This window comes from Prionailurus bengalensis, chromosome B2 (assembly GCF_016509475.1).
Source record: "Prionailurus bengalensis isolate Pbe53 chromosome B2, Fcat_Pben_1.1_paternal_pri, whole genome shotgun sequence".
NCBI classification, from domain to species: Eukaryota; Metazoa; Chordata; class Mammalia; order Carnivora; family Felidae; genus Prionailurus; species Prionailurus bengalensis.
Genome location: NC_057349.1, coordinates 25,472,058 through 25,491,194, shown reverse-complemented (window position 1 = coordinate 25,491,194; position 19,137 = coordinate 25,472,058). Strand labels below are relative to the sequence as shown.

Sequence of the window (19,137 nt, the reverse complement as noted above, 5' to 3'; positions counted from 1 at the left end):
TGAGCAATGAATGTCTACAGGAAGAGGGATGGAGCAGGTGCCAAAGGTCAGAACTGCTCAGCAGGAGATTGTGGGGACAGAAGTATAGTACTGGGCAAGGCTGGAGGTAGGGTGAGCTGTCCCTGAGAGGGTAAGTCTGCTTTCAGCAGGTATCAGAAGTGCCATATAGGGGGCTTGCACTATACGGTGTGGAAGCAGAATTGTAAGAGAAATAATAGAGGGTCAGGTTTCATTTCCAATAATGACTCCTGCCACAGTCCAAGGCATGGGTGGGAATTTTTCTGTGTTACACAGTGCCTCTGACGTGGTAGGTGCTCAGTAAATACCTGTTGAATGAAAGATCAGTGAATAAAGGAAAAGAAAAAGTTCCTTTTTAATAGGCTTAGTGGGTTTGCAGCAAAAAAAGTAGATTATGAAATTCTCCAGATAGGTGGGGTGGGGGCGGGGGAATGTGACACTGCTGTCACAGGCACAACCAGGTGCAGCTTTGTTTCATTTTGTTTTTAATATGCTAATGTTGCCAGGGAAAGGTTTATCCTGGGAGCTCCAGAGCTAGAATGTGTCAAAACTCTACCGACAACATTATCTAGAGCCCTGCTACTCACAGGATGGTCTGGGGGCGGCAGCAGCATCCACTGGGTGCTTGTTAGAAATGTAGGGCAGCCAGCCCTGTCCCCAGCTGAGTCAGAATCTGCATTTTAACAAGTGCCCCGGGGTGGGGGAGGGGGAGAGCAAGCAGTCTAAAGTTTGAGGTGTCAGTCTGGGTGTGGAAGCTATGCCCTACATAAGGAGTCATCAGGAGGACCTGGGAGAGGGGAGAAGAGCTAGAAATCCCCATTTCCCTACTTCTCCTCTCCTGAGGCTCCAAGTGGGACCCAACAGGAATCTATGAGTTTCTTCCCAAACCCCAGCAACTTCACAAAGTTCAACCTCACACTTGCCTGTTTTTTTTTCCTTTTTTTTTTTTTTTTTTTTTTGCCTATGAAAATGTATTACTGTCGTGTGTGCACCATCAAATTTAAGATCCTGGTCTTTCCTTCTTGCCTTTTATACAACCAAAACAGAGACTTTGGCTACTTTGACATCCTTAATGTCTCCAGGAATGTCACTGACAACATGATCGTTGCGACCAAATCCAGCCACCAGAACTTCCATCATTTTCCTCAATAAAATTCAAACAACCATCATTGGGTACAAAGGCTGTGATTGTTTATTTATTTATTTATTTACTTCTTGCCTTTCTTGATCACCTGGACCCTGACGCACTTTCTGATACAGAATTTGGCTGTTTGTCTTCAACCCCTACTTTTTCCAACACAATTTCTTTTGCAGAGGAATCACCTCCAAAATGGTTGGCCTTTGGGGCTGTGCCCAAGCTCGCTTGTGCTGTTCATCACACCACCTCTGATCTCAATGGTGGCTATGGAGCTTCCTGGCAGTACAAAGCCCCCAACACTTGCCCGTCCTGCTGGCACCATGGGCCTAAGCCAAAGAGCTCAACCTTACACTTTGGGAGTGCCCACAATGAGGTTCGTCCATGCCCTCTCCTCACTCAGCTACTGTGTGTGTGTGTGTGTGTGTGTGTGTGTGTGTGTGGTGTCACCATCCCTCTGCTCTCTGACTTGAGTACCAGCCATGCCTCCTGAGGACAGACAGGTAGGAGGCTTGGCTGGGAGGGCACTCTGTTTAAGAGATGACAGTTCTGGGGTGCCCAGCTGGCTCAGTCGTTTAAGTGTCCGACTCTTGATTTCGGCTCAGATCATGATCTCACGGTTCGTGACTTCGAGCCCTGCTTGGGATTCTGTCTTCCACTCTCTCTACCCCTTCCCCACTTGTGCACCCTCGCTTGCACTCTCTCTCTCTGTCTCTCTCTCTCTGTCTCTCTCTTTCTCTCAAATCAATTAAGTAAACATTAAAAAAAGAGAGAGATGACAGTTCTTCTGTACCGTGTTTAATGCTATCCATAGTCCTGACCACAATCAGTAATAATATCAAATACTGGGGGCGCCTGGGTGGCTCAGTCAGTAAGTGTCTGGCTCTTGATCTCCACTCAGGTCATGATCTCACGGTTTGCTTGGGATTCTCTCTCCCTCTCTCTGTGCCCCTCCCCTACTCACACGCTCTCTCTGTCTCTCTCAAAATAAATAAGTGAACATTAAAAAAAACACTGCTATTTTAGCACTGTTCTAGGTACACAAATGCACTGTTCTAGGTATTGCATTTGTATATAACCTTATAGAACAGCCATCATGACCATTCCTAGTTTAATGATGCAGAAACTAAAACCCAGAGAGGTTAAGTAACTCGCCCAAGTCACACAGCTTATAATCAGAACGATGCCAGAGTATCATTTGGGCACTGGTGGCAGAGCTGCTTGATGCTCTATTGGACAAAACCTTCAGCAAAAGAGCTTTGCTCATTTATTGTTGGACATACGAGCTAAAAGCTAGAGAAAGCATTCAGAAGGAACTTGGGACTTAGTGAATGGCTTAAAAATGAGTTAAAACATGGGGCACCTGGGTGGCTCAGTTGGTTAAGCGTCCGACTTCAACTCAGGTCACCATCTCGCGGTCTGTGAGTTTGAGCCCCGCGTCGGGCTCTAGACTGATGGCTCTGAGCCTGGAGCCTGCTTCGGATTCTGTGTCTCCCTCTCTCTTTGCCCCTCCCCCGTTCATGCTCTGTCTCTCTCTGTCTCAAAAATAAATAAACATAAAAAAAAATGAGTTAAAACAGGACATATAGATCTGGCTATCCATCTCACTGCAGGGTAGATGTGTTCCCTGGAACCAAGGTGCTCCTACTAAGTCCCCGTAACTGAAGCATAATCAGTCCCAAACTCCAGCCCATGTGTCTGGGACAAATAGAGGGATCTTTACTGAAAGATGCTGTTGTCATGAACAACCGGTGGACTGTGTGTGTGGAAGGCAGGAGAAATGGAGCCAAGGTGGGGGGAGAATACCAGGCTAAGGCCATGGAGCTGAAGGAGTTGTTCAAGAAGATTTGAAGCCCCAGAGAGAAATACCGACTGTCCAAAGGGGAAGTGTCTGCATCGCCAGTGGCTCAGGGATAACTGAAAGAACAAAACAGAAACCCTGGGTAGCCCAAAGCCAGAGCTCCCACCTCAGGCCATGCCCAGAAGTGAGAGAAAGAAGGAAACCAGTACTTAGGAGGACAGAGGGCCCCATCCCAGGTCCATTGTGGCCCAGATGACCCAGTCTCTCTGCTTGGTGCTCAACTCAGACAGGGTTGAAGTAAGGAAGATGGCGGAGGGGAGCCCAGTGGACGGTGTCAGCTGAGACAATCTGCAAGACAGTTGAGTTAGGACAAGAATCTTGCAGCTTAGAAGTCCTCTGCTTCCAAGCTTTAGAGTTTCTAGTTTCTTTTTCTTTTTTTTTTAATGTTTATTTATTTTTGAGAGACAGAGGGAGACATGGCATGAGTGAGGGAGGGGCAGAGAGAGAGGGAGACACAGAATCCAAAGCAGGCTCCAGGCTCTGAGCTGTCAGCACAGAGCCCTACGCGGGGTCAAACTCTTGAGCTGTGAGATCATGACCTGAGCCAATGTCAGATGCTCAGCTGACTGAGCCACCCAGGCGCCTTTAGAGTTTCTAGTTTCTAATTTCTTCAATGAAGTTTCTAAGTTCATCTTACAGAACTGTCCTACAGGGGTGCCTGGGGGGCTCACTTGGTTAAGCATCTGACTCTTGATTTAGGCTCAGGTCATGATCTCACAGTTCATGAGTTCAAGCCCTGCATCAGCCTCCATGCTGACAGTGCAGAGCCTGCTTGGGATTCTCTTTCTCTCCCCCTCTCTCAGCCCCTCCCCACTCACTCTCTGTCTCTCTCTAAATAAATAAACTTAAAAAAACAAACAAACCTTCTTTTTTTAAAGGAACGATCTTGCAAAAGGGCTCCCCACCTGGCGAGAAATCGGGAGTGTCAGTGAACCCCTAGATTGCAGGAGGAGTGGTGATCTTGCAGTGACTTGCCTGAAGGCCTGGACATAGAAGCTGGTCTGGGGATGGCAGGGCACCCAGAAGGGCCAGGATGAGGGGCATCTAGGAAGGCTGTTAATCCCTCCTGTCCTGGACTGTGAATTCTCTTCCTCTTCCTCCTCTTTTAGTCAACAGCTTCCAGCTGTGTTTCTCCTTAACAGGCTCCTCTTTCTGGAAGGTCATTACTGGTGCTCATATAGAGAAGGCCTTCTTTAGCTCACATCCTCCTTTCTTCCACCTCCTGCCTGGCTGGCCTCCTCCTGCTTCTGAGCTTCTGGTTCTGTAAGAAGCAATAGCATCACAGACTGAGGAAATACTGCAGAAAATAACCACATCTTCTATGTTAAAAAAAAAAAATCTAGTTGAAGCCTTGCATAATTGAGTACAGGATTCAACACTAAAAAAATTTTTTTTTAAAAATTCTTATGAATAGAAGTCAGACCCACACATGGGTGCTGTATAATGAAGATCTGCCCACAAAGACTGCTCTGGGTAAAAGCTGGGTAGATGGCAGCCCGCCCTCTTCCTGTGCCAGCACACACACCAACCCCTTGATTGTGTGAAATGCTAGCCAAGGAGCCAGCCTGTGAGCCTACCCAGGTGACCGGATGGTGCAGGGCTGGCAGTGAACACCACAGGTCAAGAAGGCAGGAATGCTGAGTGCAGGACCCCGCTTCCAGCAGAAGAGTGGCAAGCTATAGTCTGGTGTGTCTCCTGTGAAGAGAAAGAGATAGGATCTACAACAAGTGACAGTCATACCGTCTTCCTCCCAGAGACCTGTCAGCATTGCTAGCAAATAAAACAATAGAAGGAAAAGGAGTCCATGCTGAGGGTGACGAGAAGCACACAGTTCTGTATAGGAGACAGTACTCATTATCTCGCTGCATTTTCTTTAATAACATAGCTTGGCTGTTTCAAGAGCTACTGTTTAAATCAGTCCAGCCTCCTACAAGAATCCTGATTCCTATTATTATGTGGATCACATTAGACCTTTTAGTTTGGGAGAATGTAAATGTTGCCTCTTTATGAAAATTTCCCTGGCTTTAAACCAATAAGAATTAGTTGTTGTCATCTCTGTGTCTCCATGGCACCTTCACAGCATTTACCACAGTCTGGCTGTACTTAATTGTGCTTATACTTGCCTCCCTGACTGACTTTGGAGACTCCTTGAAGGCTAGAGTATGTTTATTCCTATTTGTAATTTTTAGCACAACATCATGCACGCAGTGGGTACCCAATAAATATTTGTTGAAGTAAATGAATAATTAAATAGAAACATGACAGATGGAACTACAAGACTTTAGAAATGACTGGATTCTGGGAGATGTGGAAGATAGTGGAGGTGGGACCATAGGTTTGAATCTCCTTTGACCATCCTTCCCCATCAGCACCACCCCAATCAAAAAAAACCCAAAAAAACAAAGAAACAAAAAACAGACCAAGAAGCTAACTAAATGAATGCTCAAACTAAAAAACCAAAATCCCTTTCAGAACAAGCCTGAAAGTGAGTAAAAACTGCTGGAAGGAGATTCCATGATATGGAGGATAAGATTAACAGCAGCAAAGGAAAAAGAAGATCCCAGTAAAAATGAAGGAGAGGCAACATTGAAGCAGATCTTTAAAGTAGGGCGGTTTCTGAAGCCAACAGAAGGGGGAGCTATAGAGCCATTCACCCCTTAAAACTATCCTGGCCTTTCTTAGTCCTAAAACCACAGTAAAACTCATTTCATCTAAAAATGGGCAACAGAAAAGGATCATGATCAAATCCAATAAAATCAAGAATAAACAGGAGCAGACTAATGTCTTTACAAATGATGAAAGTATGCCAGAAAGACAACAGATACAAACTAGTGAAAACTCACCTCAAATTTCAAATTTGCCAAAAAAAGAAGGAAAGTCAAGCAAAGGATAACAGATATATAAGGAAAAAATATGTTAAAATTAGAAAAACTCTGACATGAGATTCTTGGAGAAAAGAAATATTTGTAAATAAGTGAAAGAACTGAGAAAAAAAGGCAAAAATAAAGAAAAAGTTATAAATGAAGTCCAAATTAAAAGGAACACAAGAGCAAATAAACAGGACGGACACTAAGAGAATTAGTAGATAGAAAGAAAACACACTTTTAAAATTTATCTATTTTGAGAGAGAGAGAGAGAGAGAGAGAGCGAGCATGGGAGGGACAGAGAAAGAGACAGAGAGAGAGAGAATCCAAAGCAGGCTCTGCACCATCAGCACAGAGCCCGATGCAGGGCTCGTACTCAGGAACCGTGAGATCATGACCTGAGCCGAAATCAAGAGTTGGGCGCCCAACCGACACCCAGGTGCCCCGAAAACACATTTTAATCAAAGAAAATGAAGAGAGGATTTCTACTTTTGGCTGGGATGAGGCAATCAGTGTTAGATATATCTTCCTGACTGCAATAACTAAAAAGGGGGACAAAATATATGAATCAATGTTTCTCAGGACATTGCACAACAAGCAATGCATGACAGATGGGGGGCGGGGGGGAACTTCACCCAGAGAGCTCTGGAGATCTGCAGAAAGGTCCCCTCCAGTCTTGGGCTGAGAATTGACAGGCACATACAAAATTAGAAATTACTCAAGAATAGGGAAGGAACAACTGGAAAGCAGTAAACCAAACAATTCCTTGAGGTCACACAGGGTTAGGAATGATTTGTGTTCCTGTGAGCTGGAATGGAAATGCCTCCTGGGCATTGCCTTAATAGTGGGGCTAAATTATCCCGAGACCTAAGAGTACTCTGGACTTGTCCTACTGTAGCTTAGAAGCAAGCTTTGAAAAGATCCAACCTATTCCAAGTATGTCCACTCTTCTTAAATAACAAGTTTTTTAAAAAAGGAAGAAAAGAGATCATCTTAATAAAAGCAGCTAGGCATAATAAAACATTACATACATACTACATAATAAAACATAATGACTAGTGACTGCTCATACAACACAAGTCAGGAGACAATACAATGCCATCTTTAAACTTTTTTTTTTTTAACATTTATTTATTGTTGAGAGACAGAGAGAGACAGAGCATGAGCAGGAGAGGGGCAGAGAGACAGGGAGACACAGAATCAGAAGCAGGCTCCAGGCTCTGAGCTATCAGCACAGAGCCCGATGTGGAGCTAGAACTCATGAACGGTGAGATCATGACCTGAGCCGACCGAGCCACCCAGATGCCCCTAGAATGGCATCTTTAAAGTGTCGGCAGAAAATACATCGTCTATGTAAAATTCTATATCCAGCAAAAATATCTGTCAAAAATGAAGCAGAATGAAGACTTTTTCAGCCAAACAAAAGCTGAAAGATTCATTGCCAGAAGATCAGCGAACAAAAAATGTGAAAGGAAGCTTTTCAGGTAGAAGAAAATGTTATTCAACCCAAACAGAGGAAGAGACCTGAATTGGTAAATATGTGGATAAATATGTTTTCCTTAGTTTTTAATGTTTTATAATGATAACTGTTTAAAGCAAAGCAGTGACAGTGTAGACTGGGGTTTTCAAATATGTGAAAATAAGATATGGCTACAAACGCACAGAAAACAGAAGGGCCAATGGAAGCACGCTACTGGAAGGATCTCATCCTGTATGTGAAATGAGACACTATTTTGAAGGTAGATGATGGTAAGTTAAAGATTTATCTTAAAAACCCTAGAGGGGCAACTGGCTGGCCCAGTTGGTTAAGTTACCAACTTCAGCTCAGGTCATGATCTCATGGTTTGTGAGTTCGAGCTCCATGTTGGGTTCTGTGCTGACAGCTCATAGTCTGGAGCCTGCTTCAGATCCTGTGTATTCCTCTCTCTCTGCCCTTCCCCCACTCATTCTCTCTCTCTCTCTCTCTCTTTGTCTCTCAAAAAATAAACATTAAAAACATTAAAAAGAACAACTTAGAATAACCACTAAAAAACATACACACAATGAAACCAATAGTGGAGATAAAAATGGAATAAAAAAACCTCACTCATAATAGAGAACCAACGAACAATAACCAAAATTGAAGGTGAAAATGTTAGGACTGGAGTTGAAATGGCCTGGCTCCTAGGACTAGGCTTTTATTATACAAAATGCAAAGAATGTGCCACATGAGGCATCAGGTAAAGAAAGTTTTCTGAGAAGAAGTAGAACCTTAGTATAATGCTAAGAGCTGAAAAGCATTTTGGGAAGAGAAGTAAAACAGGATATTCTTCAGGGGGGAGGATGGTATCTACAATGGTGAAGGATGGAGAAGAGGAAGTGTGACATTTTAGTTGGAGAAATTAATAAAAGAAAGTATTCGTGCAGAATATTGGAAACTAATAAGGGAGGTAAAGAGGTTTGCCAGATGGTCCAGTTCTTTGAAGTTAGACTTGAGTCGCTAGTCAAAATGGAACCTCTGAAGATTTGCTTATCTGTGTATCAGGCATGTGTCCTCACCTGCTGCTCTAGATATCCCTTTATATGTGGCTCTTGTCACTTTTTTGGTGTTGTGCTGCAAATATCATGCACTTTGGAGTCAGAAATCCCTGGGGTTTACATCCAGATCCTCCACTTAGAGCCGAGTGATTTGGGGCAAATTGTTTAATCTAACCCTGAATTCTTTTAGAAACTGTCGGTTCCCTAAACGATGAGACTGTCAGTCACGTGGCCCTTCCTTGCACACCTGCTAGGAGGGCACATGATACAGGTAGTTGATCAGTGTGTCTTTTCCTTTCTCGCATTACTGATTCAGGGGTGGGCACCTGACACAGTTCTGACCAGTCTACCTTCTTCTTTTCTCTGGTTCTCTAGCAATAGGGTGGGTAGAAATGAGCCTAAAGGTGCCACTATGTGGGGAAAGCCTGCCAAAGAATGAAGCTGAAACAGAATGCGGAGGCAGGACAGTAATAAAGGAAAAAGTTCTGATAACATATTTAGAGGCTCCAGATGTAATCATGGTGGAACTTGAAAGATCTGCCCCTGGACTTTTTGATTATGTGAGTCGATAATTTCCAAAACTTACCTTTTCATGGGCAAACTTTTAAATTATCTTGGACTCAGTCAAAAGCACCTAAACTATATAGCATTTCTGTAGGATGAAATGAGAAAAATGTGTAACAAACAGTTCACATTCGATTAATACTGATCATTATCACTTTCTTATCACTGTATATACCTCAATGACATTTAAACCTCTGATAAGTAGATATTAAGAACTCTGTTTTATAGGAGGATTTAGAGAGGTGTGTGTGTGGGGGGGGGGGGGGTAGCTTGTTAAGGACCAGAAGTTAATAAATGACATAAATGAGGTGTTTCTCATTCTACACTATAGTCTCTGCAATAACATCCCTAGCACATGGTAGGCATTTGGTAAATGTTGATTCCCTTCCTCTTTCCTGTAAATGAGACCCTAAAATCATGCCTAACTACTCAGCGATCTAAAGGAAAGCAGAGTCTGGTAACTTGCTTCTCTAGATCTGGCTCACTTAGGCATAGTTCACTCGTCAGAGCATTAACTTTGAACAATCTTTCCTACTTAATGTTTGACTCTTCCTGTCCTAACCTCTGAAAGCTTGTCCCTCTCAGCTGACCTCCAAGATTCCCAGCTACTTCTGGATGTGGGTATCTCAGATTCCCTGGCATGGGCTGGCCCTCTAGCCCTTTGACTTGCACTAGTCACTGACGCCTACCAGTATTTTCCTGAGCAGGTGTCTCTCATAATTTCTTCCATGTGACCCATGTGGCCCCACAGTTGCTCATGCCTGGTGTGTTCCCTGGTGCCCTCTCCTCCCACTCAATTCACCAAAGTAGCTTTGGTTCTTTCTCCTCAGTGATCAAGTTTGCAAGTCACAGTGAAATACATTCATGAAAGAAAAATCCTATTGCTTTGACCTATAGGCCAAATGTTCACGATCAGCACAACCTACTACTACGAACATTTCGTTATAGATCTTTGAAAGGAATTTCTCTAGAAGTCATGAATGTGTGTTGTCATCAGTTGATCACAAATTAGAAATGCTGAGAACTAAGTAAACATTTTGATTTAGAAATTTGACTCTAAATTTTCTAAATATTGTAATCCTGAAGAAGAGACATCTTCTTTCAGGGGCATCTAGGTGGCCCAGTCGGTTAAGCATCTGACTCTTGATCTCAGCTCAGGTTTTGATCTCAGGGTCATGAGTTGAGCTCTGCGCTGGGTGTGAAGCCTACTTAAAAAAAGACAAGACAAGAAAAGAAATCTTTCATTCGGTCTTCAGCTCTCTGCTTTGGAAAATGAGCACTTTAAACATGAAGCCCTTTGCAAACTTATATCTACAGAGAGCACTGGAAAGGAGCTGAGATATCTGGGTTAATGTCACTTCTTGACCACTTTTTAATTATGAAAGAAACTGCCAGTTTCCCATCCAGTGTCCATTCTCCACTTCTTCCTTTCTAACAGAACCTCTAAATTATTGGGGGGATAATGTGTCCATCTAAAAGCCTATTTGTACAGCCTTCCCTGCAAAAAGGGTAGCCAATGCAATGGAAGAAGAAGTCTTTGGGGGGACTCCTGACATTATCTTTAAGGTGGCTTACTTAGCTAGAAGGTACCTTTTTACCCTCCCTCTTCCCCCTCTTCCTTGCTTGGATCTCTACAGTCCCCTCCATTCCTCTAACTATACAATATTAAGACTCTATATGAGTGCACAAGTACAAAATCCCAAGGCTTTCCTAATCTCTATTTTATCTTGGCCATCTGGGCAAATTCAAAAGCATTTACATCGTTAGGTGGAAATTAAAATGATTATGAGCATAGAGTTACATGTGACCCTACAATTCCACTCCTAGGTATATAGCCAGGAGAAACACACACACACACACACACACACACACACACACACACGTACAAGAATATTCATAGCAGTGTTATTATTTTTTTAATTTTTTAAGTTTATTCATTTATTTTGAGAGACAGCGAGAGAGCAAGCAGGGGAGGGACAGAGAGAGATGGGGAGAGAGAATCCCAAGTAGGTTCCACACTGTCAGCATGAAGCCCAACGTGGGGCTCGAACCCACAAACCATGAGATCATGACCTAAGCCAAAACTGTGTCGGACCTTTAACCAACTGAGCCACTCAGGTGCCCAGCAGCATTATTCTTGGTAGCTAAAAAGTGGAAACAACCTAAATGTCCACCAAGTGACGAACTGATAAACAAAATGTGGCATATCCATGCAATGGAATAATATTCATCCATAAACAGGACTGAGGCACTGACACATGCTATGGCATGGATGACCCTTGGAAACATTATGCAAAGTAAAAAAAAAAAAAACAGACACAAAAAAACCAGAGTGTATGATTCCATTTACATGAAATGTCTAGACTAGGCAAATCCATAGTGTCAGAAAGAGTAGTGGTTGCCAAGGGGCTGGAGGAAGAGGGGAGAGGGAAGGTCCGCCAATGGGCATGGGGCTTGTTTTTTGGGTGATGAAAATGCCCTGCAATTACATGGTAATAGTTGCACAACTCTGTGAATATAATAAAACTCACTGATTTGTACTCTTCTGCAGGTGAATTTTTATGGCCTGTAAATTCTATCTCAGTTAAAAGGAAAAGAAAATATGACTATGAAACATTTTGAGTGAAATAGACTGCACCCAAATAGGCTTCTCTGGGTATGTGTTGGCAAGCATGCCTGAAGAAAAACATGAGGAACAGGGAAGATAGGGGGGGAAAGCTTCTAAGAAACAAAGGTATGAGTGGGCCAACTTTCAAGGTAATAGCTCAACTTTGAGGTGCATTTAAAAAAAGCATGACTACATGATAGAATCTCTCTTAAATACTGGAAGGAAATCAGCATTACAGTAGTTGTCAAACAGCTTTGTCTAGTATATAAGTCACATCTTAACTAAAATGGGGATGTGTAGAAGGTGGCACTCCAATGTGCTACTTCCTACTCATTAACTTCCTACTCGTTTTCACAGCAACCATCCCCCGACAGAACATTCTAGCCACCATGATTACACTAGAACAGTGTATCTGCAGTGTTTTAGAACCAGGAAATTCAGCATCATCAGTCAAACAGTGATGCCACTAGAGACAAAGGCCCTTCAGCATTTCATCTGTGCCCAACCTATCCAGGGAGGTTGAATTGCATTGGAATTTTTTTCTGGAAGCCAGGACATTTCTCTTTCTCGTTTTCATGTGGCCTTGTATATAACAGAACCTGAGAGATGTTGTAGAGAGAAGAACACTGAGTCCAAGATCTGATTTGTACAGAAAAAGTCCAGTGACCTTAGACAAAAGTCACCGAGCTTCAATCTCTTCCCTTCCAAAATAAAGAGGTCAAGCTAGATGATCTCTTAAGGTTACTTTTGGTTCAAATTTCGATTAATTGAACACACTTGTGATGAAATGGGAGCTCCAACATAGTCTAAGATCATCTCTGGGGCTGATGTAGAGGGGCAGGCAAATTTGGAACATATGGGATTTCTGTTCCTTCTCAGATTCTTGGAAGGACCTCAAGGTAACTCCAGCTTCTCCTCCCTAACCCCAACCTTTGAATCCCAACCTTTGAATCCTGCCTCACATCCCAGTGGATTTTATAATTTGGATACTGTGTCTGCCTAATAGTGAATATCCTCTTGGTGGCACCTCAGGGAGCAATAGAACATTTCCTTTGTTGAGGGGTGAAAACCCACACACATACACGTACACACATACACTCACCACCACCACCACCAGCCCCACCAGCCCCACTGCCATGACTATCCCCACCACTACAAGTTCCATCAATGTACAATGGTAATGCAACAAAAGAAACTAAGAGTTTCAAAAAGTATCTTTTAATCTAAGTGTTAGTCTGCATTTTCTTGCTTTTGAACTGTTTCCTAAGTATGCATTCCAAGTCATAGTATACAACTGTGCTTTTAAAGCTTTGCCCCAGAGCATCTGCTTGGACTGGTCAGTCTGGCACCCACTGTTCTGATCATGTGGAAGTAAGGTCTAGCAGCACACAGACCTGGGTATGCTGACAGGCTAGCAGGCTGGCCTGCTGGGTGCCTGCCTGTCCCCTTCTCACAAGGTGCGAAAGAGGCAGGATACTTACAATATGCCAAGAAGCACCTGGCAGTGATCCCTGTCTTCTCCAAAGTCACTGGATCATGTGTCTGACAGGTTGTGGGGAATGCATGGCCAAGGATCCAGGGGGCCCTGGCAGGTGACCCAAGTGTTCAGGGCATTTAAAACCAATGTTCCCCTTCAATTAGGTTGTTGGAAGCTTTACATCAGCCCAGCAGGAATGGCACCAGCCTGTTCATTGTTAAATACAGAATATTGAAACAGAAGTCACTGACTCTTAACTCGTGCCCCTACTCATCACTAGGTCTAGTTTTTATAATATATAATTCTTGTAAAGTAAACTGCTGCTCTTTTCCATTGTGAGGGCCGTTTTCACACCGTTTAGAATGACGCTGCTCACACTTTTTCTTTGGAACTGTTTTCATGAATACCTCAGCCTCTTTAAAACAGAAATCCCTTACCCACCCCTCATCTTTTCTCCTTCTTCTCCTTCTTAAAAAAAAAAAAAAAAAGAACAGGGTCACCTGGGTGGCTCAGTCGGTTGAGCGTCGGACTTCAGCTCAGGTCATGATCTCACGGTTCGTGGGTTCGAGCCCCACATTGGGCTCTGTGCTGACAGCTCGGAGCCTGGAGCCTGCTTCTGATTCTGTGTCTCCCTCTCTCTCTCTGCCCCTCCCCTGCTCACTCCGTCTCTCAAAAATAAGTAAATGTAAAAAAAAAAAAATTCCTTAAAAAATAAATTAAAAAAAAAACATTTGTGTAGGAATAGAAGCAAGTAGAATGAAATAAATACAGGGTCAGATTTAAGGTAATAATTTTTCCAATTTTGCATTTGTTTAAAAAATCAGAAAAATTATAGCTCCAGTGTTTTATTTATTTTTCTTTCTATAAGGGTATGTAAACAAATTTTGTACCTTTGTTTATAACTTACTCTCTGCTTCTCTTCCCCAAATAAGAAACTGACCAGCCCAAACTAAGGCAGAGCATGACACAACTTGGCAGAAAATTTCCATGGAAAAATTTACGGGATAGCTATTCTCATACACACAATGACATATACACAAAATTATTTATTGTGGCACTATACTGTAGGAAAAAAGTGTAAACAACCTACATGTCCATTGGTAGGGAACTGGTTAAATAAAGTATGGCACAATACTGTGTATCCATTTAAAGGAGGGAAGCTCTCTATATTTTGAAGATAAACTGTTCAGTGAAGAAGAGTCAGCAGAACAGTGTTCCTATCATAAAATGTGTGAAGGGAAAAAAAGGGAATAATCTACCCAGATTTGAAGATATATGGGATATTTCTGCAAGGATTCAGGAAAGAACAATGATAAGAATGGTTGCCCTCCGGGGAGGAAAAGTGTAGCAAGAAACACAGGAGGAAGAGACGTACTTTCCACTCTCTATCCTTTAGAATTTTGTGCTGTTTGCACGCAGTAACTTATTCAAAAAAATTTTTTTTGATAAAGCAAGTGAAGACACAGTAGGATTTCTACATGAAAGGACACTTAGTTGGCTTTCAAGTAGGCAACCTTTCAACTAATAAAATATTTAAAGGCATTTACAAATTCTGGTTGATGTCACATCTTCAGCTGGGTATGACTGTGGTTGGTTCAATTTTAGCATGCCATCAGTAAATTCATTTTCACCCATCCCTTGCCTTTGCTAGAGCAAGAATTTAATATAATGTGTTCCAAAAGTTACATTCAAATGGCAATAAAGAACTCAATAAAGAGAAGGAGGCAGAAGAGAGGACACCATTAGGACACAAACGTTTATGTGATTTTAGCCGTTACAACAGTAGTTCAGAAATAGCTCAAATGTTACATTGATGTCGTCAATATTACAAAAAGAAAGGAAACCAAATGACAGGCAACAGTGAAGAGCACCAGAGATGCCGCGCACACACCTAGAGAAGACCATGCTTCTTTCCTTCGACTGCCACGAGATTTTCACCACTAAGCCCCCCTCCCCCGTGCTTTTCCTTCTCAGCTTTCCCTAACCCGCTTTACACCGCGAGCTTAAGCCTCGTCCTCGCCCTCCTCCTCCTCGAACTCGCCCTGCTCGTCGGCCGTGGCGTCCTGGTACTGCTGGTACTCGGACACCAGGTCGTTCATGTTGCTCTCGGCCTCGGTGAACTCCATCTCATCCATGCCCTCGCCCGTGTACCAGTGCAGGAAGGCCTTGCGCCGGAACATGGCCGTGAACTGCTCCGAGATGCGCTTGAACAGCTCCTGGATGGCCGTGCTGTTGCCGATGAAGGTGGCCGACATCTTGAGGCCGCGCGGCGGGATGTCGCACACGGCCGTCTTCACGTTGTTGGGGATCCACTCGACGAAGTAGCTGCTGTTCTTGTTCTGCACGTTGAGCATCTGCTCGTCCACCTCCTTCATGGACATGCGGCCGCGGAAGATGGCAGCCACGGTCAGGTAGCGGCCATGGCGCGGGTCGCACGCGGCCATCATGTTCTTGGAGTCGAACATCTGCTGGGTCAGCTCGGGCACCGTCAGCGCGCGGTACTGCTGGCTGCCCCGGCTGGTGAGCGGCGCGAAGCCGGGCATGAAGAAGTGCAGGCGCGGGAAGGGCACCATGTTCACGGCCAGCTTGCGCAGGTCGGCGTTCAGCTGGCCCGGGAAGCGCAGGCAGGTGGTCACCCCGCTCATGGTGGCCGACACCAGGTGGTTGAGGTCGCCGTACGTGGGGGTGGTCAGTTTCAGGGTACGGAAGCAGATGTCGTACAGTGCCTCGTTGTCGATGCAGTAGGTTTCATCTGTGTTTTCCACCAGCTGGTGCACCGACAGGGTGGCGTTGTAGGGCTCGACCACCGTGTCTGACACCTTGGGCGAGGGCATGACGCTGAAGGTGTTCATGATGCGGTCGGGGTACTCCTCCCGGATCTTGCTGATGAGCAGGGTGCCCATCCCAGACCCTGTGCCGCCCCCCAGCGAGTGGGTCAGCTGGAAGCCCTGCAGACAGTCACAGCTTTCTGATTCCTTCCTCACCACGTCCAGGACCGAGTCAACCAGCTCGGCTCCCTCTGTGTAGTGGCCCTTTGCCCAGTTGTTTCCAGCACCGCTCTGGCCTGCCAGAGGGAGAGACTTCGTAAGTCACTGATGACTGGATTAAATTCTTTTTTTTACCTTAAACCCCTTCATGTAGATCAAGGAGTCAGTGTTAGGATTACTTCAGATTATCACCAAAATGACCAGACATTAAAATATGTGGTTATACATATAATTATAAATAAGAAAGGCTAGGAATACCTGACTATTAAGGCTGAAAGGCAAATTGTTTTAGCCGACACGAAGACTGAACTGGCACACACAACAGGGATGTTCTTCACACAGTAAGCTACTTTCTCCCTTGGGCAGTCATACACCCCTCCACCCTGAGCTGTCAAATGAGCCTCCCATGCCATCAGCCATGCCAGTCACTCACCAAACACGAAGTTGTCTGGCCTGAAGATCTGGCCGAATGGTCCAGACCTGACCGAGTCCATGGTGCCTGGCTCCAGATCCACCAGGATGGCCCGAGGTACATATTTGTTACCTGCAGGGAACACAGCTGGACTTAGACACATAGGCAGAGAGCTCTAAAGAGAAAGGCTTTTCTCCTATTTGCAGGCACTGCTCTTGTCCCCAACAAAGGACATAGGAGGGGCTCAAAGGCTTTGGTTGTGAACTGGGGAACCCACTGAACTCATGCAGTGTAAAGTGGGAATCCTGAATCCTAGAGTCCTCCCTCCCCTGGGGCCACACTCCTGGAGTTAGTCCTGGGGACTAGAGAGTAAAAAACTGAAGGGCGGCCTGGGGGGCAGGTGTAAAGCAATTACCAGTGGCTTCGTTGTAGTACACATTGATTCTCTCCAGCTGCAAGTCACTGTCTCCATGGTAACTGCCAGTGGGGTCGATCCCATGCTCATCACTGATGACCTCCCAAAACTAAGACACAGAAAAAAGTTTGCATTTAGCCACGCCCGACCTCTCAGAGAGCTTGGTTCTCACAATGAAAAGCCCTCGACTCAGTTGCAAAAACCCAAACTTTCAGGCAGCGTGACCCGGCCCAGCCTCAAGGCTTGTATTTTACAGGGTGAGAAAGTTGAAATTGGGCGTTTCCCCGGCGAACAGCTGCCGGCGGCAGGAGGTGGGAGTCTCGTCGGGGCGGGGTCGAGGGGGGCAGCCAGCAAGCTGCGGGCTCCGGCGACTGCGGAATTGCGCGCTCAGAGTCGCAGCTGCGTGCGGCAGCAGGAGGCGGGCGCGGAGGGGGTGGGCTGGGGAGCAGGGACCGGAGGCAGCGGAAGGAGGGTGGTTTGGGATTCAAAGCACGTCCTGAGACCTCTAGACAATCGCTCTCCTCCCCTCCCCCACAGCTCGCCTGGGGTTCCAGCGGGTAAAACCACTTCTCCGGGAGTCTCTGCCCCTCCGGTAAACCCGCGCGCACAGCCTCGGGGACACACCCGAGCCTTCTCCAGGCACGCTTGCCTTGCCGAGTAAGGAGCAGGGAGGAAGCGGAGACCGAGGAGTGGCCGGGATTCCAAATGAGTTACAGCAAAAATGAAAGAGAGGTTCCTCCCCCCTCCAAGTCGCCTCCGAGCCCACGCCCCACACCGCCGCACAAAGCAGCCGGGAAGGTCTGTTCTTGGGGAACCCAGGGCCTGCTCAGGTCGAGGCTCGCACCCGGGAGCCCCGAGGGGCTGCAGGCGAAGGTACCCCACCACCCCCCGACCCCTCCCGGCGCGGCGCGCCCACCTTGGCGCCGATCTGGTTGCCACACTGGCCCGCCTGGATGTGCACGATCTCACGCATGGTGTTAGCTAGCTTCTTCTGGCCCTGGTCGGCGTCTGGTCAGTCTGTCCGTCCTCCCTTAAACACCCACTGTGGGGTCACCGGGAACGCGCTCGGGAACCGACTGGCTGAGAACGTCGGCCCGGCGGACTGGGCCTTTTATGCAGGGAGGGTGGGGCAGCCTGCGTAGGCCGCGCCCCCAGCCGGAGCCCCCCAGTCCCCTTCGCGCTAGCGCTCTCCAGGCCCAGCTGACGTAATGCTCCGAGCCCCAAGGACCATCCCGGGGGCTGGACATTGGGCCCGCAGCCAATCAGCACAGGCTTGCGGACCAGGCGAGGGCTGGGGGCTTAGGGTAGTAGGGTGGGGGCGTGGGCATTGTCTAGGACTTGGATGGGGGGAGGTGGAAGAGATGGGTACTGAGAATTGGGGGTAGGTGAGGGAACTGAGGGCGGGAGGTGGGCGAAGCTAGGGTAACCCGTGTGGTAGGCCGGTGATGGGGGGAGAGCTGGTACTAGATGGGGTGAGCAGGGAGACTGGAGCAGGTGGAGAGGCCCTCAGGTGCTCTGGAAAGGAGCGCACGGTGCTCCGGAGGCTGGCAGGTGGAAGGTTGAGGTGGAGGGCATATGTGGCAGGTTGCTCTGCCAGCGTTGATTGAGGCGCCCCCTCAGCCAACGGCCAGGGATCTCTAAGCTACCCGTCCCTCGTGAGACCACTGCCTCTTTCCCCAACCCTAGAAACCACCGACTGTCCAGCGGCCGAACCCCGGTCACACAGAGCCTTGGGACACACGCGAGCCCAGAGGAAAATCGTGTGTGATAAGGCTTTTGGGGTCTGAAGAACAGTGCCCCTGGACATCCAAAGCCCAGGAGCCCCAGGGGGCTCTCCACCCCTCCCCCAGCATCCACTAGCTCTCTCTTTTGTCTCTGTTAAGGGCTTCTGGCTCCCTCTCGCTTGCGGTTGCTGCATCCAGGGGTGGAGCGACCTCCGCGCCCCCTCCAGCCCCACCCGACTCTCTCCAAGACTCCCCAGCTCCCTGGCTGGTACCAAAGACCCTTCCACCCCAGGGACTGGCTTTTGTTCCTTGGGAGTAGATGGGGTGGGTGTGGCTGTCCGCGCACTGGTACTGTCCAGTGGTCAGAAAGTGGGTGGGGTACGGGGGGCGGGGCTGCGGCAGAACAAAGGGCTCACAAATATGTGGGATACCTCTCACAACTGAGTATTTAAAAATCACACCCCAGGCACTCCTCCTGTCTGGATTTGGTTCATCTATTGTCCACTAAGGAGATGGGTTTCAAGGGTGATCATCTCCGGCTCCACCGCTAACACT

The 19,137-nt window shown here is 46.4% G+C and overlaps 1 protein-coding gene and 1 pseudogene across 1 annotated transcript; both read right to left on the bottom strand.

Moving 5' to 3' along the window:
• Window positions 1-1,018: 1,018 nt before the first annotated feature.
• LOC122490423 lies at window positions 1,019-12,705 on the bottom strand (annotated as a pseudogene).
• Window positions 12,706-14,786: 2,081 nt separating this feature from the next.
• On the bottom strand, window positions 14,787-18,855 carry TUBB2B (tubulin beta 2B class IIb). Its single transcript, XM_043590929.1, has 4 exons — window positions 17,775-18,855; window positions 16,859-16,967; window positions 16,465-16,575; window positions 14,787-16,108 (listed from the first exon to the last, which is right to left on the bottom strand). The coding sequence occupies exons 1-4, from the start codon at window positions 17,829-17,831 to the stop codon at window positions 15,048-15,050; spliced, it is 1,338 nt and encodes a 445-aa protein (XP_043446864.1). The 5' UTR covers window positions 17,832-18,855; the 3' UTR covers window positions 14,787-15,047.
• Between the last annotated feature and the right edge of the window lie 282 nt (window positions 18,856-19,137).